This window comes from Festucalex cinctus, chromosome 1, assembly GCF_051991245.1.
Source record: "Festucalex cinctus isolate MCC-2025b chromosome 1, RoL_Fcin_1.0, whole genome shotgun sequence".
NCBI classification, from domain to species: domain Eukaryota; kingdom Metazoa; phylum Chordata; class Actinopteri; order Syngnathiformes; family Syngnathidae; genus Festucalex; species Festucalex cinctus.
The window spans coordinates 10248205-10275858 of NC_135411.1; the positions used below are offsets into that span (position 1 = coordinate 10248205).

A 27654-nucleotide genomic window follows, 5' to 3' on the forward strand; every position below is an offset into this window, starting at 1 on the left:
TTGTTTAAAAGGTTGAAATTTGAAGTGGAAATTTACTGCCAGACATTTTCAAGACGCACAGGATATTGTTTAAAAGGTTGAAATTTAAAGTGGAGCGTAATCAGACACTCCCCCACCCATCCTCGTTGAAAAAACGCAAATGACGAGTTTACTCGTCAATGGCAGTGAATGTATTAATTTGTATTTATCAACTCTTTGTTCAACTATTTACAGGAAGAACAACCTAAATGCTCTCCCATTAGAAGATAGAACTTGTGTATGAATGAATGAGCGGATCTTTATTGCCAATGCACATGTACACGTCCAAAACAACGAAACTGACTTGAAAGGAGCAACTAGTCGAAGAATCATGAAAAACAGTGACCGACAGAGAAAGACAGGACGGAAAGGCCTTTTCTGCACTCGCTTTTCAGCGCCCCGAGATCTTACATAAGGAAGACCGTGGGGATGGGAGAGGGAAAAAAGGGGAGTATAGTGTGAGCCTGGAAAAAAAAAAACTTGCCCATTTACAACAGATCTCAAGAGGGCGAGGATGGATTGGCGGGGGGTGACATACCAACCGGTTGCCATTCATATAACAAAATAAATCATGGCTTCCTGCGAGTGTATCCACTTTTTGATGAATTAAGCAGGCCCAGATTTCACACTAATTTGTGATTAAATTGCGACGACATCATCATTATTTCAATCATAATCTTTGTGACATTTTTCTTTGGTCGTGTGCCATGAGGTTTTTCTAAATGGGCGCCTTGTCTCAATAAAGGTTGAAAAAGACTGATTTATCTGATGACCTCACTAAAGAAAAGTTGATTTTTTTTTTTCAGCACTTCATAAAAAAAAGCCTCTGTGTCATTACAGGCAGCTGAACTGATAGAGATCTTAACATGTGGAGCGTGCAGTGAAACCACAGACATCCTTGTGTACTGCGGCCAGTCACCGGGTTCGAATAAAGCCGGAGGGCTGTTCCAGCTGTTAAAGCCTCTATCAGCACACCATCTGAACTAGCCGTGATGTATTTTAGGGATCTTTACATCGCCGCTGACAAAAATAGGAAGCTGTCCTTCACGTATAGTGGGTGCAGTGTGTCTGAGGTTTTTTTTTTGGGGGGGGGGGCTTGAGGATTTAACACATGTCTAGCGGCTGTATGGAATGCGTGGCAACATCCCAAGGCCGTTTAACACCCGCATGATCCATAACAGAGCCAGTCATCGCCTGACAGTAGTGGTGCAACGGATCATCATTGATATGTGGCGCATTCACTGTTGACACCATTCAGACATGTCAAGGAAGCCGAAACATACTCGACGCAACACGACGTAACGCTAATGCTAACTGCAAAATAAAATATACCAAATGACACATTCATGGCAATGCAATTAGCCTTGGTAGACTTTCACTTTACGTCGTAGCGTTATGGCTATAGCTTGACTTCCCTTTTAGACATTTAAGATTTCCTTGTCGCATTTGATTGACATTATAGTTGCCACTAACATCAACACAACGCTATCGCCAAATCATATTCAGTCGCTAATTAATTGCGCCGTTGTTGTATGATGCGGCAGAAGTCTTCGACGTAAGCGGCTAGCAGCTAGCTGTTAGCATTACCAACGCGTGCCTGGCTGGTAAATGAGTTTGACACACTGACCTGTATATATGACTGGATAGCCGATAGCCCACACACACCAGTGCAAGCCGATGAAGTCACAGGGCGGCCATCTTGTTACTCCTACCTCGCGAGCATACTACTGTATACAGCTCGTAGGCAGTGGGGGGTTGTGCCGGGGTGGTCAGTATTTTTTAACAAGTAAAAATAAATAAATAAATACATACATACATACATACAAGTTTCCTTCTGTACTAAACAGCATTAAGCATATAATTTATACATGTATTTAAGGCAAGTTGTAAAATGTCTGAAGTCCTCTTGTTTGTGTTAAATAAATTTAAAACACCATAAATCATGCTATTTCTACTAAGTGCTGTCTCAAATATTATCCAATTTCGATACTGTAAATGTATAGGATCGTATACTGAGAAACGTTTCTTAGGAGGAGCAATATGGCGGCCTCGTGACCTCAAAAGTCTTCGCCTATCGGCTATCCAGTCACATATATAGATCAGCGGTTTGACAGCCGGTACCTGGCTTACGTTAATTCTTTTTAAATATTCTCAACTAAGGCTACTTTGTAATTCACTCTCCGTGTTAGGGAATGTGACTTAATTGCACTTTGCGGGCTTTTCATTATTTAAAAAAAAGAAGAAGAAAAAAAAGAAAAGCTAAATATAACTTTGTTTTCATTTATTTATAAAACACTTTGCCCATTAAAAAAAAAAAAAAACATTAAACCAAAATGTCAAACAGTCATTTAGATTTTAGCAACACAACTTTAATGCATATAATAAAAATGTTTCTGCCTCATATTGCACTTAAAGTTGTGTTACTACATCCAAAACATAAACACAAATATTAGACATTTTTATTTTTTTTTAAAAATTTTTTATTTACTAAATAAATGAGATACTATTTATCTTTTTTTTTTTTTTTTTATGATCCAATTCGTGACTCAAATCCATTATTTGGTTTATATATTTTATTTTAAAAATAGTAAATTTGTATTGTAATAATAATGAAATAAGTTTAAATATATTTAGTAAAAGGGGTAGGAGTAGATAAGTTTCTAACTTCTTCCTACTCCCTTTTGAACATGTAAGTTATGATTGATTGATTGATTGATTGATTGATTGATTATTTTCTTGGGATTTTTTTTCTTTTTTTTTTTCGTTTTTTGTTTTTTATAAATCTCTGCTGTTTGCCTGTTTATATGTTCAATAAATCAAATCAAATCAAAATCAAATCAAAGCCGATCCGCACCGTGACTTTTTGTATTCAGTTTCACCACTACAGTCGAGATTGGATTTCCGGGGGGAGACGGACGGGCGAGCGCCAACCTGCACACGAGCCTCGGTGAGTTTGGCCCTCTGGGCCAGTTCCTCCCGCGTGTAGATGTCGGGATAGTGCGTGCGCTCGAAGGCCCGCTCCAGCTCCTCCAGCTGCTCGGCCGTGAAGGTGGTCCGACTCCGCCGCTGCTTCCTCTTGAGGGGCAGGCCCGGCTCGGAGTCCACGTCGGAGCCCTCGTCCGAGTGACTGGCTGGAAAACAAATAAAGTGTTACTTGAGGAGTCCCGCAGGGGTGCGCTAAGCCGTGATACAAAAGCCAGATCGGAGACAAAAAGGTTTGAGTGAATGCAGCGCATGGTACGGAGCCACTTTAAATTGTCTTGGCCTGCTCCTTTTAAACTCCTCGGTGGTTCCTGAAGGGATCAAAAGCCGGAGATTGCTTGAACACGGATTAAAGAGGGCTCGATCTCACCGGGGCTCCCTTTCCCCGGGACACTGTGTCTCTCCCGGTCTTAGCCATGCTGTGCGCGATCCCGACAGGGTCCCGGAGTCGAGGGTGCTCGGCCCTTTGCAGGTGCTTCTTAATCTGTTTGTTCAGTTGAAGGCGAGTGGGCGACGGAGGGACGGCTTTTGGGCTCTAATTCAGCAGAAGACGTGAATCAATGAAGGCCTTCAAGTAAAGGACGGGGACTATTACATTGTTTGCGGGAGGAGGTTACCCGTCTATTAAATAATGATTAGGCTTCGCAAACTAGCGTGACAGCCCGCCATTGTCCCCAATTACACGTATGCAGTCTCTTTCTCAGTCGCTAAAACATGCATCTGCTACGTCTCAGCCTTTCGCAGGCTTTCGCTCAAAGACTGTCTGGCACAATGTGTCCGACACAGATGGACTCCAGAGAGAAAGAATCCACTCCCAAATCCACTCCGGAGGGACCGCTTCGAGTTCATTGCACCTTTTTTTTTTGGACAATGCAAAACAAGAAATGAGAAGGTTAGCTGAACACCAAGACAGAGGCTTGTCTGTTTTCACTCCTCGCTTTCATCCCGCTCTCCAGATTTGCACTTTCGTTAAAAAGTGCAAAGTCAGACGTAGACCAAGGATAGGGGGCTCACAGGGATCTCCCCTTGCCGCTGGAGCCAAGCAGGAAATGTTTGCGCCGGTTGCTAGTGTGCGTCTGACCAGGCAGTCATTACACACGGATTTGGGCCCTGGGAAGTCGGCGGTGATGCGAACTGCCGGCGCAGAAAATCCTGATGTTGGGAAGAGGTCTTTGTTACCAGGGCTGTGATTCTGTTTTTAATTTTTAATTAGTTTTCAGAATTTTTTTTTTTTTAATTTTTATTAGTTTTAGGTTTTTAAAAAAAAAAAACTTTGTTTAGGTTATATTAGTTTTAGTATTAGTTTTATTTCTTTATTTTTATTTTGTGTCTTTCTGGTGTGCAAGGTTTTTAAAATACAAATTGTGAGGTAAAAATTCAAACAAAAAAAAGTATTTTAAAAACAACCATCCACAATTAAACACAGCAACTGTTAACAGTCGACAGACTATGAGGACTACAGATGGAAATTAGCATATTGCTAAATCTGGTGCAGCCATCTTTTTAATGTTACTGTACACTGTCCTTTTAATAAACCAAACTCAACTCAACTAAGAAGTACAATTAGTGCTTCTAAAATTAGATACATTTTCCATCCCTTAGTTGGCCAAGTTTGCAACATCTAAAGTGGATTTGTGTCTTGAATTCCTGTTGAGAAGGATTAAATCCAGTCATGCAGTGTACTATATATATGTGTGTGTATATATATATATATATATATATATATATATATATATATATATATATATATATATATATATATATATATGTGTGTATATATATATATATATATATATATATATATATATATATATATATATATATATATATATATATATATATATATATATATATATATATATATATATATATATATATATATATATATATATTTATTTATTTATAAATATTTGATAAATATGTTTCTACATATAAATAAAAAAAGGAGAACATTTGTTACCTCGCGTCACCTTAACTGACAAATTATGATTTAATAATTGTGCTGAAGCGCCAGAGTGCAGCCATCTTGCGCTGCTACTGTTCTTGACTAGTTTTTGTTTGTTTTACATTGAAAATATCGTGCATGTTTTACGCCAGGATCTCTGTATGGAGTCATGAGAACCTCTCAAAGAAATAATAATAATAATAATAATAATAATAATAATAATAACAATAATAATAACAATAATAATAATAATAATGCATCGGAATCGACCATTGTTGATGCGTCTGACAACATGATGCAGACGAATTTTTGAGTAGCACACCGAGATGCACTTTATAAGACATGTAACCCAATTTTGTCGCAGGCTACTTTTTAGTTACGGCTCATTTGGGCCATTATGATCGTCAAACCAAATAAATGTTTGATCGCCTCATCGTATTATTCCATACAGTATGCACAACAAATTGATGACTTAATAGTTTTCATATCAGAAGGCAAATATATCGAATTGTTGTCTAAGTGACTTTAAAAATGGTAACAAAATTAATTATTGCAAAATCTTAACGTTATTATTTACTACGCACGACGATTTAAAATTTTGGTACAGCTTTTATAAACGGTCATGGCAGTTGACAAATGATTTGCTTTTGCGGGCCTCAGAAAATAATGTGGTGGGCTGGATCTGGCCCCCGGACAGCTGTGTTATCAGAGAACATTTGTAAATAGATTCTTACTGATAAAATGTGCATTTAGTCCTTCTCCCAGACTCATTGATAAAACTGTACACCATACACAATGTAGCATTTTCACTGTGAAAGAAATCAGTGTATTTGATTTAGGCGCACGTAACGAGTGGCAACGCAAGATGGCCGCCGGTGGCTTTACATCCCGCTACAGCGAGTAGAGTCCATCTTTTCCATCCATTTAATAAACATTTAAGGTCGTCGTCTAGCAGTGCCGAAAACGAAGAACATTTTTGCACTAGTTCATTTAAAAAAAGTTTCATTAATTTTGTAAACGTAAAATTTTTCACTTATTATTTTTTAAGGATTTTTATTTTATTATGTTTTTTTTCTTTTTTTTTTCTTTTTTTTTTTCGAGAGAGAGCTCAGAATTGTTCATTCGGTAGTCTTAGCGATTCAACGTCTTATCATCATTGCTCTTTTTTTTTTTTTTTTTTTTACGTGTATGCGTGCGTGCGTGTGCGTGCGCGTATGTGCGTGTGTGCGCGTATGCGTGTGCGTGCACGTGCGTGCTTATACATGTAAATTTATACTCATTAATTCACCTAAAACCTAATAAAAATCCCATTACCCTTCACCTTAAACAGTTACTTCAGAGTCTCGCCAGAGTCGTGAGGTTCAAATGGTCAGGAGACCAGAGAAAAGGTCAGAAAAGATAAAAAGAAAAGAAAGATAAATCAAAGTGAAATCCAGCACCGACCAAACGCTTCCTGCCTTCCCCATGGTTACAAAATCAAAGTCTTACGCCAACCCCAGAAGCCTCTAAATTCCAACAAATTAAAGAGATCTCAAGAGACCAGAGGAAAAACTAAAGAGAGGAAGGAGGGAAGGATAGATGAGGCAGAGTGAGATCCACAGAAACCATTTTATATTTTATTATGTTAACGTTAATGTGTTTAAAATGTTAGTTTTATTTTATGTATTTTTTTTCTGTTAGGGTTTATTACATAAAAAATAGCACCACGCTAGCTAGCATGAGGGTTAGCACAGGCGATTGAGGCTGAATGCTGAAATACTCCCCGACTACGAAGTTGTGGTTTGTTGATGCGGCCTGCAGGAAAACATCACTCGATACTCTCCAAACATTAGCCTTGCTTTGGTGGGGATTTGCAACATTCCTTAATTAGCACCAAACAAAAAAGTCCCAAAAGTAAGGACGGCGCAGAATGGATTCCTGGAGGAGGGAATGGGGAGCTCATAAAGCGCTCCCCATTGGCACAGTAAGTCATGTTAACTGCAGGGTGGGGGTGGATCCTGCCTCCTTTGCCCCCCCTTTCATTTTTCTTTCCCCTCTTGTTCCTTGTTTTTATTATTAGAAACTAGAGAAAACACTCCATCACAGACGGAATCCTAATGGCGGATGACAGTGTTGCTTTTGTCATCCTCTGCTTTGCGCTCTCTTTTGCACTCTTCCTCTCACTCTTTTTTTTTTTTTTTTTTTTTTTGTGGAAGTGATGTGGCCAAGCCTTTGTATCTTCTCAGGGAAAAGCCCATGGCAGGCCTCCATTGGACCGATTACCACGCTCCATCTGTAGGAGCCATCAGGGACGCCCGGGCCCGCATTCAGGGGCCTGTCACCTGCCCAGCAGGGGAGTGAGTGGGAGGAGGTGGGGGGGGGGGGGGGGTCCTGCAGTGGGGGAATGAAGGGTGGAAGGGAGGGCTGGGCCACAAAGGGGTCCATGAAGGGCCACTGGGGGATGCAGAGGGGCACAGCAGGGGAGCAGCTCTTCATCCCCTCCCTCCACTGCCTGAGGGGCATTGGCTTTTTTTTCTTTTTTTTTTGTGGGGGGTGAACTCGGAGAGGAGGCTGGTGGCACCTGAAGATCTCACCGCTGCGTCGCCACCTTCCCAACGAGGACACTTTGGATTGCGCGCAGTGGCAAATTTGTTCCCACACATTCCCCCATAACAAGCGGCAGAAGAGGATCCTAAACACACAAAGGGAGGCCTCGCCCTCCTTACTTAAACACCCAAATCAAATTTTACGCTGCAGCTAAAGCTCTGGGGAGCTGGAAAATACTTCATGGCCGCTCACAGTTTGGCCGACAAGAATCTTAATAGAAAGATAGATTATTACTGCGGGGGCGGAAATTGGGGCTACTGCAGAATTAGCCGTAAAACAGACATTTATAAGATGCGGGTTAATCGGCTCATAACAAGCATGCAACAACTGGATTGATAGCGGAGACTTTGGCTCATGTTTCGCATTTGTGAATTCAACAGGTTAGCAAGTTGTTGGGGCCCGATATTATGCCTGAAAAATGGACGGATTATGTTACTGAGCTGCCACTGAAGCTTCGACGCTGATCAGACCGGGGGAGATTATCTCCTGAGGGTTCATTAGGATAATTAGAGGAACATCCACTTCCTTTAACTGCACCTGTAGCATTGATGCACCCCACAGAGAATAAACAACGGGAAATAAAGACATGCACGGAAATAAAATCTTGAATGCGACCGAGTATAGCTTTGAAGTATCACAAAATGTACAGATGTCTATTACATCCTCTGGCCCCGGCAAAAGTGAAATGAAAAAAACAAACAAACATTTTGCATCCACACCAAAACTCTGTACTTGTGTGTCAGGTCCTAAATGTTTTGTTTTTGTTACTTGTAATAATAAGGTGGCTGATACTACCGGAGACAAATTCCTTGTGTGTTTTGACATACTTAGCCAATAAAGATGATTCTGACTCTACAGACAAGGAGCGAGTTCAAATACAGCCCAGCGAGGTGGCTGTAAGAAATGTCCACCTATTTCTGCACACATCTGGCTCATATATATATATATATATATATATATATATATATATATATATATATATATATATATATATATATATATATATATATATATATATATATATATATATATATATATATATATATATATATTTATTTATTTATTTATTTATTTCCCCAGATTTGTTTTTTTGAAGTTTCTGTTTTCAGTGTTCTTTTTTTTTTCAGAATCTTTTTTTTTTTTCAGATTTTCTAAATTTCATATATCGTTTTCCTGTTACTGTGATTGGCTGGCAACCAGTTCAGCAGTGTGTACCCTGCCTACTGCATTAAGCCAGCTGTGATGGGCTCCAGCACCCCCGCGCCCCTGGTGAGGTGTAAGTGGTAAAGAAGATGGATGGATGGATGGATGGATGGATGGATGGATGGATGGATGGATGTTTTCCTGTGAAATGAAATAATTTTTAAAATGTTTTTCTGATTTTCTCACTTAATGGAACATATATATTCTATTTTGGCGTCATTTAAAAAAAAGTTTTTTTTGAAATAATATTCTTTATATATATATATATATATATATATATATATATATATATATATATTCTCTTTGTGTATATATATATATATATACAAGCCGCCAAAAACTTGGGAAAAACTGAAGTTTCATTTATTTTTTATTTTTATTTTTGTGAATGCAACACACGTCAATACAGCAGAGTATTATTATTATTATTATTATTATTATTATTATTATTATTATTATCCCCCATAAAGGGTTATAATGAGGATAAAAAAAAGTGAAATATTGATATTTAAATATTCCTGACTCAACTACTTGTACATGTAACATTATTCCATTGTGCCTTAGTGTTATTCACAACACAATATAGTCTCATTAGTACACGTTTTATATTCCTATTTCCATCTTCTGTTTTTACAAACATGGAGTTTTGCCCCAATTCCTTTTGACACTGCACCTGATACAATAACAATAGACGCTTTCTATTCGATCATATGCTCAGACTACTATGAAAGCAAGCATCCAAGTGAGACGGTGAACAGTGAGAGCGAAAATGAAAAGTGATAGTGACGGAAAGGAAAAGAGAAGTGCGGCATATGGGCCACTTTACAGCCTTTGCCTTGGTAGGGGCCGGCTTGCCCTTCCTCCAAGGGTTGTTAATAGAGAAGGTAATTGAGCCTGTGACATGTGTTGGCAATGCAAAACAAAGGGCAGAAGAGACAAATGAACTAGTTATTTGCCCAGGGAAGTAGATCGGGCCCTTTTCAGAGCGCGCCTCATAGTGCGAGTCGGCGCCCTGAATAAAATATTGGCAGGCCCACATAGAGGCCGAGCGAGCAGATGCATGGGAGGAAAAGAATAGTTAACTGACAGCTTATAGGCTCAGCTGGGGTTAACAGTTAAGGGGGGGGGGGGTAAAAATGGGAGTGAGCGGGCTGCTCACTTGACTTGCTAAAGAGCCCCCATGCAGGAACCTGCAGCTGCCTGCATGGGAAAGCGGTAGGGGGATGTTGCTGATGAGGATGATGGACGTAAAAAGATGGAGTGAAAAAGCTCAAAGGCGCTTGACAAAGAGCTAGCGGGTGACGCGACATTGAAAGATGCATCTCCGTCTAATACCGCTGACAAAACAAGTCCGCCAACGTCACCGCGTGGGCATTGTACGCGCCCGGTGTGCTGCGCTTATTATTTAGTTCCACTTGTGGTGCGGTTTGGTGACACTTTCACGGTGGCACGTCCACCCTCGGGGCAGGGACAAAAGCGAGCAGCGGAGGGCCCGCGCGGGATGCAGCAACAGGCGGCATGTTCCAGTCAAATGGCCGCTAACTAGCCTGCTTGTGTTAGCGTGAGACGGACGACTAGAAATAATCACAGCACAGCCTCCAAAGTCGTTACATAATGAAGTTTTGAGGGGATGTTTACATGACGAACGAGTTGGACTCTTTTGGAATAATTTTGGGAACAATTTTGTCAAAACAACAAAGCTGTATGCTAATTTAGCAAGCTAGCTGTATACGTCGCATTAGTTGCCACTTCTTCTTTTTCTTTCTTTTGGTGGTTGGCAAATACTTCTGGTGCATTACCACCACTTTCACCCTCAGGTAAGCCATTTTAATTTTAATTCAACCAGAAAGAAAACTTTTCCGTAGTTAGAAGCGGATCCAGTCAGAACTCATGGGAAAGGGGATTTTGCATGCCAGTCTCAGCTAAAATTTTCATATATATTCGGGATGTTCGATACCACTTTATTTTCAGACCGATACCGATACTCAGACCCTCACTACTCACCGATACCAAGTGCCGATACCAGTAGTACATTTTGATAAATAATTATTATTTTTTTTAAATCACGAAAAGAGATTTTTAAACAAAAATAATCCATCTTCTGCAGAGTTTGTTGTAAAGTTGGCTGTCAAGTATTTCGAAACCGGTGAAGTTTTGGTGAAAAACGCAGGCATGCTCCGATGCTCGTGGGTTCATTGTTGTCAAAACAGGTAGTGGTCCTCATGATTTGCCATGGTGTTAAACTGCTGGAGGCAAGGAGGACTCACTCAACGTGTCGTGTCAGCATCAGTTGCTTGTACTCGTCGGGGTCACGAGTACTCGACTACTTGAAAAAAGGCTGGTATCGGCCCGATACCGGGTACTCGCCCATCCCTAATATACATACACAAGTCGAATTTGAGGATAATTTCATCTAACAAAAGCCCATTAACTTAAAGCTAACATATCTTACGATACGCTATGGTGGGGCAATTAGCATTAAAACTAGTGTTGTTCCGATACCGATACTGGTATCGGCAGAGGTGCATTAAAACAGTGGTATCGGTATCGGTGACTACTCACAAGTAACATGCCGATACCATTAATTCCAACGCTAATATAGGATTTTAGATGCAGCATCTTGTGTCTTGCTGGTGCACGACATTCACTGGTATGTGATATGTTCACTGCATGCCGATCTAAGATATCCTATTGGCCCTTGAATGCTCTGAACCAATAGCAGGACAGCTTTTTCAACAAAAAAAAAACGTAAGTATCGGTATGGTATCGGTATCGGCCGATACTGTAAAGCTGGGTATCGGTATCGGTATCGGGGGCCAAAAAACGGTATCGGAACAACTCTAATTAAAACCCCATTAAAAAAACAACAACAATCACCATACACACACTCCTATATATTTGTCCATGTGTTTCTCTAATATAATACGCTAAGAAGCAACGTTTAGCCTTTCACAAATTCTGTCAATCATACTCAAGATTGTTGTAATGTAACTATGCTAATGCTAATTCAAACACAGGAAGTAGCAAAGCTCGTGAAAAGTAGCATTTGAGTCACTGTCAATATTTTTAGCTCACGTCTGTAGACTGCATTTGTGTATGTACTGTAGTCAGTGTAGCCATTTTCGTTTGTTTAGAGTCCCTAAAGCAAAAAAAAAAAAAGAAGTGAAGAAACAACCAAAGCGACAGTCATTGTACCTGGTTTGACTTGTACATGCCCGATGTAAACGGGCTCCGTCAAAGAGACATGCGTCCCGGCCAACAGTTCTTTCCTTTCCCTAAACATTATTTTAACCTCCTCCAATGGGGCCTGATAGTTTTAACAGTCAAGTGACCCTCGCTTAGCCCCTGACCTTTTCACAGCTCTTGCGCACTTTTGCCGCAAAGACAACCTCGCTGCTGACCCTCCAAGTCCACTTCACAAGAGGCAGAAGCAACCTTCACATTCCCGCACTTTCGCCTCTCGGTCTCTTTTATCTGCAGTTATAAAAGGTTCATACGTGTTTCATTGAACAATGACAGATTTTATGGATTTTACAGTACAGGACAGGAACTGAATGCATTTTCTTTTTATTTTGCCTTCAGGTGTTTATAAGACTTTTGTCAGTTTACATATTTGTAATTATAACCACATTTTTAGATATTAGTTAAGCTCTTTTTTGAGACAATGTAGTACTATTTTGAGTTTCTTTCTTTCTTTTTTTTTTTTTTTTTAACTGTGTACCACTTTATTTTTAAGTATGACTGAGGGGTTGTGTTCAGCATTACAAAATCCAACTACACGCTTAAGATGATGATCATTCTAAAACACAAGTGTAAATATTCATACTAGAGCTGTCAAACGATTACATTTTTTAATCAGATTGATCACATCGTAGAATTTTGATTAATCACGATTAATCACTGTCTTAAAAAAAGCTTCTTTTTTTTTCAAACATTTTTGCCCGCTGCACACGCTCATCCTACTTTTTCTAATCAATTAATTATTTGCATCATTTAAAATGGGAAAAATTGACCTACGGCATATGTAAACATTTATTAAATGCTTTACTTTAATGCATGTAGTTATGTTTATTGCTCAAACTCCAACAGCTACCTTTAATGTAACCATCCACTGTCGGCTAAAAAGGATCATCTGCGGTCAAAATTAATAGTGTGATTAATCTGTGGTAATACAATGATTAATGCGATTATCTTTTGTGATTAATTAATTAGTTAACGCTTTAACTTTGACAGCACTAATTTATACAAAAAAAAAAAAAAGGTAAAAACCATCCATAGTTAATAAAAAAAAAAAAAATGACAGGGTGGACAGCAATCTCAGGGACACATGCAAATTGTTCATTCAATAACATGATTAAAATGAAGTTATCAAAAAACTTACTTGGGTCAATTAAACCTCATAAAGCCTCTTGTAATTAGCAAAGCAGTGTATGGAACATGCCAAAAATCATATAAATTCAATTATTATTTGAAGATTTCAAGCTCATTTTGAGACTCATATCAATTGTATGATTGTATGTGTTGACTTTTGATAAAACAGCATTTTTGTGATGACTGAGTGAGTCTGCTTAGGACAGCAAAGGCACTTTAAAGGTGAACTAAAATGATGGTAATTGGTTATAGTTCCACTTATAGCAATAGAGGGACTATGCATGAAATCATTATAATCCCAATTTGGTAAATGCCATATTTTTGTCAAGCCTCTTAAATTCAAGCTGAAATTAATTTGTAAGCTTCAATTTCATATTGGTTTTATTTCAACTCCATTGTGGTGGTTTATAAAGGTAAATCACAATCTTAAAACTGGTGGGTCGAAACAGTAAAAAATTGGGTAAAAAATGGGCCGACCCGCTACTTTGTCATTCGTTTTTATTTTTTGTGCTAAAAAAAGAGGAAAGTTGCTGTCATATTAGCACAATTTGCTTTTCTTTGTCTTTTTGAACTAACAGTTTAAATACCAAAAATAACCCAATTTAGGTCAAAAAGTGACCGACCCACTTTTGTACAAAACAACCAATTTTTAAAACAACCTAGAAAGTTGAAGTGTGGCGGTGTGCAGCCAAAACCGATTCCATCTTTCTTTTACAAAAACGTGCTATTTGTGTCGTTTGCGGCTGTGGTTACAGAGAATATATATAGCACAAAGAATTGTAATGTTGAAAACATTTTGACCGCTTGCTGTCATTTACTTTGTGTTGATTATTTTTTGTTGTTGTTGTTGATTAGGGGCAGATGTTTTACTTCTTTCTCTCCCCTTTCATTTCTCTTTTTTTTTAAGAAATGAAATAAATTGAATTGAAAAAAGTTGAGTCTAAACGATATTGTCTTTTTTTGTTTTTGTTTTGTTTGACCCAACAGTTTTAAGTCCAAAAACAATTGGGTCAAAAATAACACAATTTGGGTCACAAAGGGACTGACCCACTACTTGAGTCTATTTGACCCAACTTTCTGTTTTTTTTGTTTTTGTTTTTTTTTTGGGGGGGGGGGGTTGTGCAAAACGCCCCAATTTATGGGGTTATTACCCATTTTGAGAGGGTTGTTTTGTACCAAAAAATTGGGTTGTTTTGTACAAAAACCCAATAGTTGTTTTTTTGTTTTTTGTTTTTTTTTCTCTTCTTTTTGACACAGCAGTTTTAAAACTAAACCAATCAGGTAAAAAAAATAAAATAAATAACCCGATTTGCGTCATAAGTGGATTGACCTGCTACTTGGGCCAATTTCTTCCAACTACCTGGGTCATTTTTGGGGTTTATTATGACCCATTTCTGGGGGGTTGATTTGTGCAAACCCAATTGTGGGTTGGTCAATTTTTTCCTTTATTTATTTATTTATTTATGTATTTAACTAGCAATTTTAATCCTAAAAAACAAATGGTGGTTGAGTGGTTAGCACGTCCGCCTCCCAGTTCTGAGGACTCGTGTTCGAGTCCAGGCTCCGGCCTTCCTGTGTGGAGTTTGCATGTTCTCCCCGTGCCCGCGTGGGTCTTCTCCGGGTACTCCGGTCTCCTCCCACATTCCAAAGACATGCATGGCAGCTTAATTGGGCGCTCCGAATTGTCCCTCGGTGTGCTTGTGAGTGTGGATTGTTGTTTGTCTCTGTTCGCCCTGCGATTGGCTGGCAACCAGTCTGGGGTGTCCCCCGCCTACTGCCCATAGCCAGCTGGGGTAGGCTCCAGCACCCCCCACAACCCTTGTGAGGAGCAAGCGGTTCAGAAAATGGATGGATGAAAAACAAATGGTGCAAAAACACCCTATTTGGGTCAACTTGAGCCAACTTCTTGGGTTGCTTTTTTTTTTTTTTTTTTTTTTTTTACCCCAAATTGGGTTATTTTGTAAAAACATGGCCCCTGTCCAAATACTTCTCATTGTACTAGACCGCAAACCTCCACCATATATTTATTTATACTCAAGTATTTTTGAAACGTTAAGGACTGAATCAAAAAGGCATAACTCAAAACATGGGACCAGCGGTGCTGGCATGTCCATAATGTGCAATGTGCCTGCTAATAAAAAGGGCAAAAAGGGATCGAAAAAAAAGAAGGGAGGCTAAACAAAGTTAAGTGATTGACAACGCTGTCTGGCTTTAGTCAATTAACTATCCCATTGTGCTCCTCTTTGCAGAGTCTCCTCGCCCCCGACCCCCTTTTTTTTCTCTCCCCACTCCTTTATCTCCCCATCACAGAGTTTTGCTTGGCTAATACTTGCAAGGAAATAGAGAGCTCCTTTTCTACTGGGCCTCCTCTCCTTGACCTTCCATTGCTCATGGCTTCTCTTTCAGCCACTTCACGGTGTCTCTGGGGTTAGCGGGGAGAATGCGGAGGAGAGTACATCAGTGCTTAGGGGGCCGGCACAGGGCAAGACCCCGGCCCATTACTTCAAAGTTGGCCTGAATTCATTAATTGTCCTTTGAATTAATATTGGGAGGATCACAATGCTGGTGCCAACAGAGAAAGAGGCTTTAATGAAGCATAGAGTCGCATTCAGTTGCAGATCAGCTCGAGTGGATTTGCGTTTCTTTTTCTTTTTTTTCTCTCTTTTTTTGGGGAGGGAGATTCTTGAGAATCATTCCAATGAAAGTGTTAAGTGTGTTTAGATAGGAGGAGAGGGAAAGTGGGACGGCATTCCATCACTCTGTTTACATACAGTGATGTGCAAAAGTCAGAGTTGTTGTTTTTGCAATGGTGTACAGTAATTAATTATTTCCTTTTATGTACCGTATTTTCCGCACTATAAGGCGCACCTAAAAGCCTTCAATTTTTTCAAAAGCTGACCATGCGCCTTATAATCCAGTGCGCCTTATATATGGATCGATATTGAGCCGCAACAGGTCTCGCTGTCAAGACGCTATCGGTGACCCTGCACGATCGGTGACGCGCATGCGCAGAAGATCCCGCCATCTTGGATCGCTAGCTAATACTAATACTTTACCTGAGAGAAAATAATAAAACAGCTGTTTATTCATTTTGGAGTTGTCAGAAAGCTGGTTTGTAAACTATTAATAAAGTTTGACTGACCTATCTGACTGTTTTGTTGACATTCCCTTTAGCGCAGCACCATCTAATGGATGCGTAACGTAACCCCAGCCTCTACTGTAGCGCTTTATATATGGAAAAAGTTTTAAAATGTGTCATACATTGAAGGTGCGCCTTATAATTCGGTGCGCCTTATAGTGCGGAAAATACGGTTATATAATAAGCATTCAATGTTGAGCACAAAAGCATTTACCGGTATACCCTGGCCAAATTTTGAGTTTGTTTGTTTTTACCAAAACAAGCTAGCAAGTGTTAGCAATATTGCAAAAAATATGTATTTGATTTATTATTATTATTATTATTATTTATTTTATTTTATTATTTTTTTTACATTTTTAAAATTACTCATCTCATCAATTGAACTCTACCCCAAAGGTCATGCCAATCTCTGGTAAAATTGAGTGAAGAGTTTCTCAAACTTTTTTTTTTTTTTTTTTTACATCAAGTACAATATCACATACAAAAAAATAAAACTTAGAATTCAGTGTTCATCATAAATGAAACTCAGGTTTTATTCGTAAAAAAGTATTTTACATTGTAAGCCACTGTAACATTACGTACAGTTTGAAGCTGAACATCTACAGTGTGATTAAATATAGGCACACATTTACAAACGTACTCAAATAGCGATTCAATTTAAACGCACTGTGCATGAGATAAATAAAAATTGTAAATAAAGAAATGTTTAACACAAACTGTTATTAAAAATTACATGCAAATATATTGAACATAAAAGTTAAATACAACAGTTAAATACAATGGAACTGTACACTACTGAGGTAGTGGAATATTGTATATTTCTGCATTGAGAGATATATTGGGTTTAATTTTTTTTTTTTTTTGGTTAAAATCATTTTCTAAATTAATAGAAAAAATGGAATTGGCTTGTGCTATATCCAGCCAGAAAATTCCCAGCCACCAAATAAAATGTGTTTTTAATCCCGATTTGGCCAGGATGTGACTAATTAGGGCCTAACTATAGAATATTTGCATAACATAGGGTATAAGAACCTCTCCTCAAACTGCATATAACGATAACTAAACATCAAATTGCTGGAATTTGCCTCTCCCGTTTTACTAGGTCAACATGAAAGCTGCTGTGAAAAATGACACACAAAAAAACAACAACAACAAAGCTAATAGCGGCCTAACTTTTGCACAATCTAGTTTCAACTCAGCTTCTTTTTTCCCATCAGCCCACTGCCATCATAAGCCCCAAAAAACGCAGAGAGTGAGGCCCACATATAAATTAGTCCATGATCCTTGCCCTGAGCGGAAAAACGGAAACTGCAGCCGTCGTGCAGACATTCCATCGGCTACATTGAGGCCGACTGTCTCGCTAAACATCCCATATTAAAACACTTTCGCCGTGGAAACGCCATCACCCCTGGACAAGGTTGCGGCCCTGCTAGAAAAACGCTGCTGTTTATATTCTCGGATGTTAAGAAAGCTTTCGAATTGGATTACGGTTTCGCCTCGCTTGCTCCAAGTTTACCCCACTCACGCCGAGGCGGCGGCGAGCCGGCGTGTTTACACAAACAAAAGTCCCGCTCGGCTCCTCAAGCGACAAAAAAGCGTTGCGATCTTTCATGTTTTTGTCAACGCTTGATTCCTCCTGGCCCTCGGGGCTGCTGGCCTGGCCCGCCGCACAATTGAGGCAGCAGAATGGCGGCAGATTGCTGGAATGCGCCTCAATGAGAGCAATTATTACATGTTGACTGCGTTCACCATGGCACGTTTGAAAGGAGCGGGCCCTCATTCAGCGCGGCGCGGCAGGACGCCCTTGAAAAGAAAAAGTTATCCCTTTTGACTGTTTGCATTTCGGAGCTTTTCTTTTTTGCTCCCCGCTCTCCCCCGCTGCCATAAATGGATATTTGCAAGAGTGGCGACTCCTTTTGCTCGGCTTGCCTGAATTGGTTCAATGAGGCTTAAATGCAAACAGAAGTAAACAGAAGCTCGGATGATATCACTTAAAGCGTCTATCACGTGAAAGTAAATGTCTTCTATTTTGGGGTGTCAGAGGATTAAAATGTTTAATCGCAATTAATCGCATGGTTTCAATAGTTAACTCATGATTAATCGCAAATTTTATATCTGTTCTAAATGTACAATAAAATATACAATTTTTTTTCTGAGTTTTCATACTCGTTAACATAAAAGTGGGGAAAAAATGTTAAACTAATAGAAATATCGCTGCATCTTTTAGTCATTGAAATGGAAATTTCACAATAATTGATAAAATTGAGTTAAAATTAAGAAGATGAGTTACTGTTCTGAAAAAAAAAAAAAAAAAAAAAAAACTAGTCTGATATTGTTTGGTGTTGAGGCCATTTTTCTGCCACTAGATGGCATAATTGCATTTGTAAGACGGTGTCCAATCTTTAACATAAAGTAGCTTGAGAACTTCTGCACATTTTTAAAATTGTAGAATACAATTTGACCCCAGACTCCACATATATATGCATTATTATTAAATTTATTACTGATCAATTTTGATGTGGACAACTGCAACATTGCGACTGGAATTCCCCCAGTACAAGCTTTCCAAGTAAGAGGTGGTCATTAATGGTACGTTAAAAAAACGAGTGGCATTAAAGGAAATTTATATTAACTCAAATTACTTCTAAATTTGACACACAACAGAGAAAAGTGTTAACAACACTTGTTCAAAAAAATGGTAAGTATGAATGTTACATCATCTAGCATGCTAGCACAACGTCGTAGACGCTAGCTAGCATGTAAGCTAACGTCATCATAACTAAAACTCAAAATTGTGCTGGATAACCACAAATGGTGCTCAAATTCTTACAAAGACGAGGACAGCCAAGTGAAGCCCAGAAAAATCAGGAACACTGAAATGGTGAAAAACATTTTAACACGATATCGCGATAATTTAGCGAAACGCAGTCTCAGTCTTTACACAGTTCCCGCAATTATCAAAAAAAAGTATTTAGAAACTAATTTCTAAATTCACCTTACAGGGTCTTTTGGACCGCCTCAATGTGAACTGAAAGGCTTTGCACCCACATGCGATAAACAGGCCCAAACAACTCACTCCAGCGCTGCTGTTGAAATTCTCCACACGCTTAACGTCCAAAAACACAAACAACAGCTTCCACAGCCCCGCTCGCTAATGCCATGCAGACCCCAGGGCAAATCGGACCGGCAGTTTGGATGCATCTCCCAAACCTTTTTGCCGTCCCTTTCCCAGACAAATAAATCTAAATGAGTCAGCTTTGATGTGAGCACTTAAGGAAAGGCAACAATGGCGCTGGAGGAGAAAAGGGGCAGAGAGCAACAGGCCTCTCTGCGCCGCAACAATGGCCTCTGCAAACACCTACTTAATCAATATTTGGCCAGAAGACACTCTCCTCGAGTCCCCCCCCTCCCTGACCGAAAGCTGCCTTTTCACATTCTAATGAGGAGCCATAAAAGGGAAAAACAACAACTACTTCCACAAAGAGACACAAGAAAGATATACTGCTGTTCTGTATATGAATGGGAGGAAAGCTTGTGAGCTGTTTGTAGGATGTCATCTATTTGATGTAAATACTTCATATGAGGAGTTCATCATCATTACATTACAGGCTCTAAAAAGTTTGAGGTTTTATCAGGATAGATTAACTTGATTGATGTATTTTTTTAAACCATTCACCTTTGAGTTGTTTTTTTTTAAGTTATTGTTTTTGTTTTGATTTTAGTCATTGCACATTATTTAGTATGTTTGTGTGTGTGTTTGGGCCTGTGAATTTATTTATGTATCTAGCTGGCTTCTTAGCTAGTTAGCTTGCTAGTTAGCTACTTGTTAGCTAACTATAATCATCTAGATAGCGACTGAATTAGCTAGCTAGCTATGGCTCTACCTATCTATTGATACATATATTTTACGTTTTTTTAAATGTTTATATTTCCTCAACATTTTTATTAAACACAAGTGCTTGCTTCATTTTTATTTGTCATGTTTCATTTTGCTTATAGCTTGCTCCTTAGCTAGTGAAATAGCTAGTTAGCTAAATTGTTAGATAACTATAATTATCTTGTTAGCTACTGAATAAGCTAGCTAGCTATGGCTCTACCTATCTCTATCTATTGATACATATATTTTATGTTTTTTTATGTTTATATTTTCTCAACATTTTTTAAAACACAAGTGCTTGCTTCATTCTTATTTGTCATTTTTCATTTTGTTTATATAGCTCGCTTGATCCTTAGCTAGTGAAATAGCTAGTTAGCTAACTCGTTAACTAACTATAATTATCTAGTTAGCTACTGAATTAGCTAGCTAGCTATGGCTCTACCTATCTCTATCTATTGATATATATATTTTAGGTTTTTTTTTTACTGTTTAGCTGTATAGCTCGCTTGATCCTTAGCTAGTGAAATCGCTAGTTAGCTAATTCGTTAGCTAGCTAGCTATGGCTTTACCTATCTATGAATTTTTGTACATATATTTTAGTTTTAATACTGGATATGTTTATATTTTATCTGTCTATCTATCTATCTATCTATCTATCTATCTATCTTTCTATTTCATGTAATTTAATGAGAATATTCTCATAATTGTGTTTTTATTTTTCTCATCATTTTATGAAACACAAATGCTGGCTTATCATTTTTCATTTTATTTTGCATATTTAAGATTTTACGCTTTAACATACACTTTTGTTTTTATCTAAAAAAAAAAAAAAAAAAAAAAAAAAAAATCTACTAAATAAGAACTAATGAGAAAAAATAGTCCGAGTCTTAAATTAATGTTAATATGAAACAAACATGACAATTTATTTAACAACATTTTTACTTATGAATTGTGCTTTAAAAATTAATTTGCAACGTTGTTATTTGGGATAAATAGGGTGCGTGCACGTATGTTATTTCAACTGTTTATTTGCAATGTTAGTCGAACTCATTTCTGAATAGGAGCTGTTAAGTGAAGTTGAGGGATGCGGCGTGCCCCCTGATAATGTGTGATTGTGGGCGCCCGAGGCAGGCAGGAAAAAGGGGTTGGGGGGGGGGGGGGCGATTGTGGGAAATGAAAGTGAAGAAAAGAAAAGGTAGGGATTTGAATCTAGTGGCGAGAAGCGCGCTCACAACCGTGACAAAAGCGCTAAATGCGCAATTTGAATGCGCAAAAGTTGAACGCAAATAATGGAAATTTCCGTCAACATTTCAAACGTTGAAAAGTGAAATTAAGTGAACGTCGACGAGTTTATGCAAAGGGAAATCCGCGCGTGATTTTACATGCAAGCGCAGGCAGTTATAGCCGTCATCAATCATTAACTCCATTCAGTCTGCATTTCCTCGAGCCAAAAGACAATCCAACAGGTCTTAAATCAACAGGTGCCAACTGGCTCCGCTCCATCTCCGCCAATCCAACCGCGCGTTTTGCATCTAAAACAAAATCATTCATCACTTCCATTTCAACCAACGTCAATTATTTTTATTTTTATTTTGATTTTTTTTTGCCCACCCTTATGCCGTGTTTATAATGATTTTTATTTTGTCGGCCTCAAACAGATCATGCTCATGATTTTAATTTTAGGAAAAAAGTGAATAAAAAAAAAATAAAAAAAACATAACGAAAGAGGCTTTAAAAATTGTGCAACATGATCCAAAACAAAAAAAAATATGAAATCGACTTACATCTATCACCCAGGATGCCATCGATGCTGTGTTTAGTCCTCGGTTCGTTGTCCTCCATCTCCCTCTTCACCACCTCATCACCGTCATCATCATCGTCACCTAAACCGCCGAATTTGGACCTCATGACGCGGCTGATGGCGCTCACTTGAATTTGGAATTTGGAGGAAGGGAAAAAAAAAAAAAAAAGAAATCATCGAAGGAAAAATGAAAGAAACTTTTTCAGTGACCAAAACAGTCACATTATTATTATTATTATTATTATTATTATTATTATTATTATTATTATTATTATTATTATTATTATTATTATTATTATTATTGCAGGCCATACCTGAAGGAACGCTGTTTCTGTCACAAATGCCATCTTTCAATAACTTGTCCCTGATTTCCCAGCTGAACATTCCCGGGTTTTCCCTCTTGTATTCTTCAATCTTCTTGTCCAATTCCGGAGACGCGCTTTGCTTTATGAGGAAAGAATGCAGGTAAAAACAAAACATGATCACTTTTTGATAACAATTCTGCTTGTGCGCACATTTCTGCAAAAAAAAAAATGTACAGATATATATATTTTTTGTTTTTTTAAGCTTATCGAAAGTATGAGCACTTCAGAAAAACATAATCACTTTTTCCTTTTTCTATGCAGCATTTGTTTTAAGTTGGAGCTCACATTTCTGAAAAAAAAATCGTATTTATGCAACTTTGATACTGCAAAGTAAATAATAAACTATAATGAAAAAAATAATGATCACTTTAACACAGCATTTTTAGCTCATATTTCTGGGGGGTGGAAGCTTATTTTTAACGAATAAATAAAAACAGAGGAAAGACAATAAAAACGATCTTTTTTTTTAGATTCTTTCATGTTTAAAAAAAATGCTGTTTGTGCTCATATTTCAAGGGGGAAAGTGCAGTTATGCATGCTCCAAATGAATAATAAAAATTGTAACTTTTTTTCGTTTTTTTTAATCCAACTTTTTTTTTTTAAATGCTGCAAAATGCCCCCAAAATACAATCATATAATTTTTGAGCATGCATGAAATAATGCTTCAAATTAATATTAAAAATTGTAACTTGTTTTCGTTTTTTTTAATCCAATTTTTTTTTTAAATGCTGCAAAATGCCCCCAAAATACAATCATATAATTTTTGAGCATGCATGCAATAATGCTTCAAATTAATATTAAAAATTGTAACTTTTTTTCGTTTTTTTTAATCCAATTTTTTTTTAAATGCTGCAAAATGCCCCAAAAATACAATCATATAATTTTTGAGCATGCATGCAATAATGCTTCAAATTAATATTAAAAATTGTAACTTTTTTTCGTTTTTTTTAATCCAAATTTTTTTTTAAATGCTGCAAAATGCCCCAAAAATACAATCATATAATTTTTTAGCATGCATGCAATAATGCTTCAAATTAATATTAAAAATTGTAACTTTTTTTCGTTTTTTTTAATCCAATTTTTTTTTTTTAAATGCTGCAAAATGCCCCAAAAATACAATCATATAATTTTTGAGCATGCATGCAATAATGTTTCAAAGGGAAGGAATAAAAAAATGACATGCAACATTTTTTAAGGTCACATTTCTGCAGAAAAATACACTTTTCCATATGCACTTAAAAATAATACATTTTATTATCGAGCATATTGCTCACATTTTTAGTAAACAACCATTTAAATCTAAAGTTTCTCAATTTTTACAGGATGCAAAAACGTCTGGTTGGAAAAGCAACTCCATTTCCTTGCTTACTTTCGGCTTGCTCCCCCCGATGGCTCCGGGCCGAATGGATCCGGTCTCCTGGTAGCGGCACAAGATCTTGGACACGCAGCCGTGGGAGACCCTGAGCTGGCGGGAGATGACGCAGGGCCGGACCCCGTGGTGGGCCATCTCCACGATCTTGTGGCGGATGTGGTTGGGCAGAGGCCGGCCGTTGATGAACACGCCGCCCAGCTGGTTGACGCGACCCTGGCCCAGGGGAGTGGACACTGGGGGGGGGGGGACACAGATGGCTCAAGAGTGGGCTAGAGTTGTTTTTGTTATGTTGTTATTATTTTTTTCCAAATGGTCTTACCTTCGAGAGAGTATCCTCCCCGTGCGTAATTCTGGTGTGGACCGGGTCTCATCATTCTCGTTAAACCTCCTGCCAGTGCTGTCATGCCTGTCGAGAATGTGTCAGGCAAAAAAAAAAAAAAAAAAAAAAAAAAAGTTCGCCCCAAACTGTTTGTCCTCTCGTTTTTAATCCCACCAAAAAACAACAGCGCTCAACAGGTTGCTCGCAAAGTTCTGTTCGGGGTTCGAGTCCAACTTCGCAAGCCGTCCTGTGAGGATTTGAGAGGATGTTTTGGGGAGGATGGAGGATAGTCAAACATTTTTATCAGTGGTGGCTGTCCCCTCCGAGGTGGCAGGCGAGCTCGCTGATTGGCTCCGGCTCCGGACGTCCACATGGCTGCGAGGGCGTTCTGATTGGACGCCGGAGTTTGCTCCTCTGGAAGGGTGCATTGACCTCACGGGGGTCATCTGGCTGCGATGTCACAAGCGTGCAACTTTTTCACAGGTTTAAAAAAAAAAAAAAAAAAAAAAAAAAAAAAAAAACGATTGACCGGATGATTTTACCTGATTGTTGGCTTGTAGGCTCAGAAAATGACGACTCATTGTTTTGTCATTATCGTAATTCCCCTCCAGGGATTCATGGTCTCTCAATCGATAATGGATGATGTAAATTAGTGCTTAATGAGCATTTCTACACCAAAAGTACCATCTCCAAGTAGCACCATCATGACTAGCATTGAATACAGTAAGTAGTGTAGTAGGTCTAAGTGTTCTTTCAAAAACAAGGAGTGAAAAAACATTATCGGCAGTTTGAACATTGAACATATTGCGGGTTAAAAAAAATTGAATAACTGTGAAATTATTACACATCAAGTGCATCTAACTAAATTAAAACATCCTAAATTAAATACAAATGTATTACAGACTACTAAGAAGGTTGTGTGCCACTAGAGGGAGCCTGGAACAATTAGAATGTAATTAAAAAAAAATAAAATAAAAATAAAAATAACAGTTGCAAACATGTTTTCTGTAAGCACACTAAAATACAAACTCAATCTTTTTATTATTATTATTATTTTTATTAGTGACGTTCGATAGTGACGTTTTTTCAGACCGATACCGATACTCAGACCCTCAGTACTCACCGATACCGATACCAACTGCCGATGCCAGTAGTACATTTTGACAAATAAAAAAAAAAAAATCATATCTAAAAGATATTTTTAAACAAATATATTTCCTTTAATTTAGACAAAAAAACAAACAGCACAGTCACTCTTCAATAGTCTTAACGCTCAAAATAAAACACAAAAATGCTCTTTTAGTTTAAGATTCACAATTTTGAAGTATTTCCAAACCGGTGAAGTTTTGGTGAAAAACTGCTGCACGCTAGCGCCACTTACAGGCAAGGAGGACTCACTTAACGTCTTCCCCCTCTGCCATCGCTCGCTTGTACTCGTCTGCGTCACGAGTACTCGAGTACTTGAAAAAAGGCTGGTATCGGCCCCATACCGATACCTGGTATCGGTACTCGCCCATCCCTAATTATTATTATTTAAAACTACTATTGTTCAAACATTTTGGGTCATGCTGACTAATTTATGACTAAAAGTGTGGGGTCACGTAGTGGCCTTATTTATTTATATTTTTAAAGAGTTTTTTTTTTTTTTTTGGGGGGGGGGGGGGGTGCATGTTCTATCAATGTTGAGACAGCATATTTAATTTCATGCTTTTCTTTATTAATGCAAATTAAAAACGGTGAAAAAACATGAATTAGGCCAATAGGTAATAACTCTATTCATTATATTTAAAAAAAAAAAATGTTTAACATTATGTCACTGTTCCAATAGATCATTATGTGATTTACGTATTTTACTTCATCCTTTTTCCTTTTTTTTTTTTTTTTTTTACTTCATTCAACATAAAAGCAAAGCTCCCTTCATATGAGTACAGACCATATGAAAATGAAAAAAAATGTAGCAATTTTACACAAAAGAAAATAAATTGACAAATGTTGTACTTTTACAGTCAGCATAAATGTACAAAATCGTAAATATATTCCCAAAACGTTAAATATGAACTAAACAACAAATCATACAAAAAGTATGTTATAGAGAGTTATTGGTCTAACCAATAAAAACACATTTTATAGAGACAAGTTAATAACTCACATTTCTGTTGACCGAGAGAAGCGGCCTTGAAATCAACACGTCTGCATTAGGCCACACCTCCTCCAATTACAAGCAACATTGGATTATGAATGGAATGTTTTGATCAGAGAATAAAAACAAGTACTTGCACTCCAGCCGTGTGTGACGGATGAATGTATGAAGTTAAAAAAAAAGAAAGAAAAAGAAATAATGGTGGTTGCATAAGTGTGCACACCCTCGTGTAAATCATGAATGAATGATGAATGAACCAATCCCATTCAATCTCAACTCACCTGCTGCCATTTTAAGTTCCTTTCAGATGTTCTAGTAGGCTTTTCCTGACTTTTTTTGTTTTGTTTTTAGCAGAAGGCTGAAGGTTTTTGCGCTAAAACTGACTTTTTTTTTTTTTTTTTTTTTTTAAAGAACTGTTGTGATGTGGCTGTGTCCAGATTCAGAATAAACCAGTCACATTCAAACACATGTTAAATGGAAGTCAGGAGTACAGCTGCCACCATTTAACCTGCCTCTTATGAACCCTAAATACATTTCAGATGTTCTAGGAGGCTTTTTCTGATGTTTTCTTTTTTTGTTTTATTTTGTTTTGTTTTCTAGCAGGAGCCCTTAAGGCTGTGCTTGACTGCCATTTCAAATTGTCCATAATTCCCTCCACCTTGTCTTAGGCCCCCTGTTCCAGCAGAAGAAAAACAATATTGTGCAATGATTCATATTAATTATTCTTATTATTATTATTATTATTATTATTATTATTATGTATCACCATAAAAAAAATGTCATTTGAATAGGGGTGTGTAGACTTTTTTATTTATTTTTATTTTTAATGTTGTTTTGATGACATGATGAGCTCTGTGGAAACATCATGTTTTCCTTTTTTTCTAAGCTGAGAAGAACTACAAGGGCTAAAAAAAAAAAAAAAAAAAAAAAAAAAAAAATCACCACTTTATCAGAGCCATTACGGTACTACCTTTTTTTGTAAAAGCATAATTGTTCAAATCATTTTTGAACGTTTTCCATAAACAAGAAAAATCGTAGTCAGCCTAGCTCCTTTAGTTTAACCATACAGATTAACCTGAACCTGGGTGGGGAAAAAACAAAAAACCAAAACACACACACACAAAATTTTTAGCAAGCATATTGTACGATAACATTATCAATGAAAACAATTCCACTCAACATATATGTTCTTATTGTTTGTGGTAACTATGCTATAAAACAATTTAGTGCTCCTGGGTGGATGAACGTGACACGGTCTGCAAATATCAATCATATCCTCTTAATCATATCTCTGCAACATGATCTGAAAAAACAAAAACACTCTACAGGCTAAAGTCGGGATCAAAACAACCAGCCTCTCAAAGCCATTTTTCCTTCTAAAGACCATAACATTATTATCTTAAACTCCTAAAAATCAAGGATCTATTTACCCACGCAGAGATATTAGATGGCATATTTTGTTCCATTTTTTATTTTTTATTTTATTTTTTTATTTTAGCAGATTAGTTAGTTCAGGGGTGTCCAAACTTTTTCATT

General features: G+C 37.7%; 1 protein-coding gene across 1 annotated transcript in view; it reads right to left on the bottom strand.

The window, feature by feature from the left end:
* The window catches only part of pax3a (paired box 3a), a 46261-nt gene that overhangs the window by 11876 nt on the left and 6731 nt on the right, over nucleotides 1–27654 (bottom strand). Inside the window, exons 2-6 of the mRNA XM_077515359.1 lie at nucleotides 23979–24450; nucleotides 23657–23892; nucleotides 22237–22366; nucleotides 21906–22049; nucleotides 2950–3149 (exon numbers count right to left, since the gene is read on the bottom strand). Of these exons, the coding sequence (XP_077371485.1) occupies nucleotides 2950–3149; nucleotides 21906–22049; nucleotides 22237–22366; nucleotides 23657–23892; nucleotides 23979–24063 (795 nt within the window). The 5' untranslated portion in view covers nucleotides 24064–24450. The remainder of the gene's footprint in view (nucleotides 1–2949; nucleotides 3150–21905; nucleotides 22050–22236; nucleotides 22367–23656; nucleotides 23893–23978; nucleotides 24451–27654) is intronic.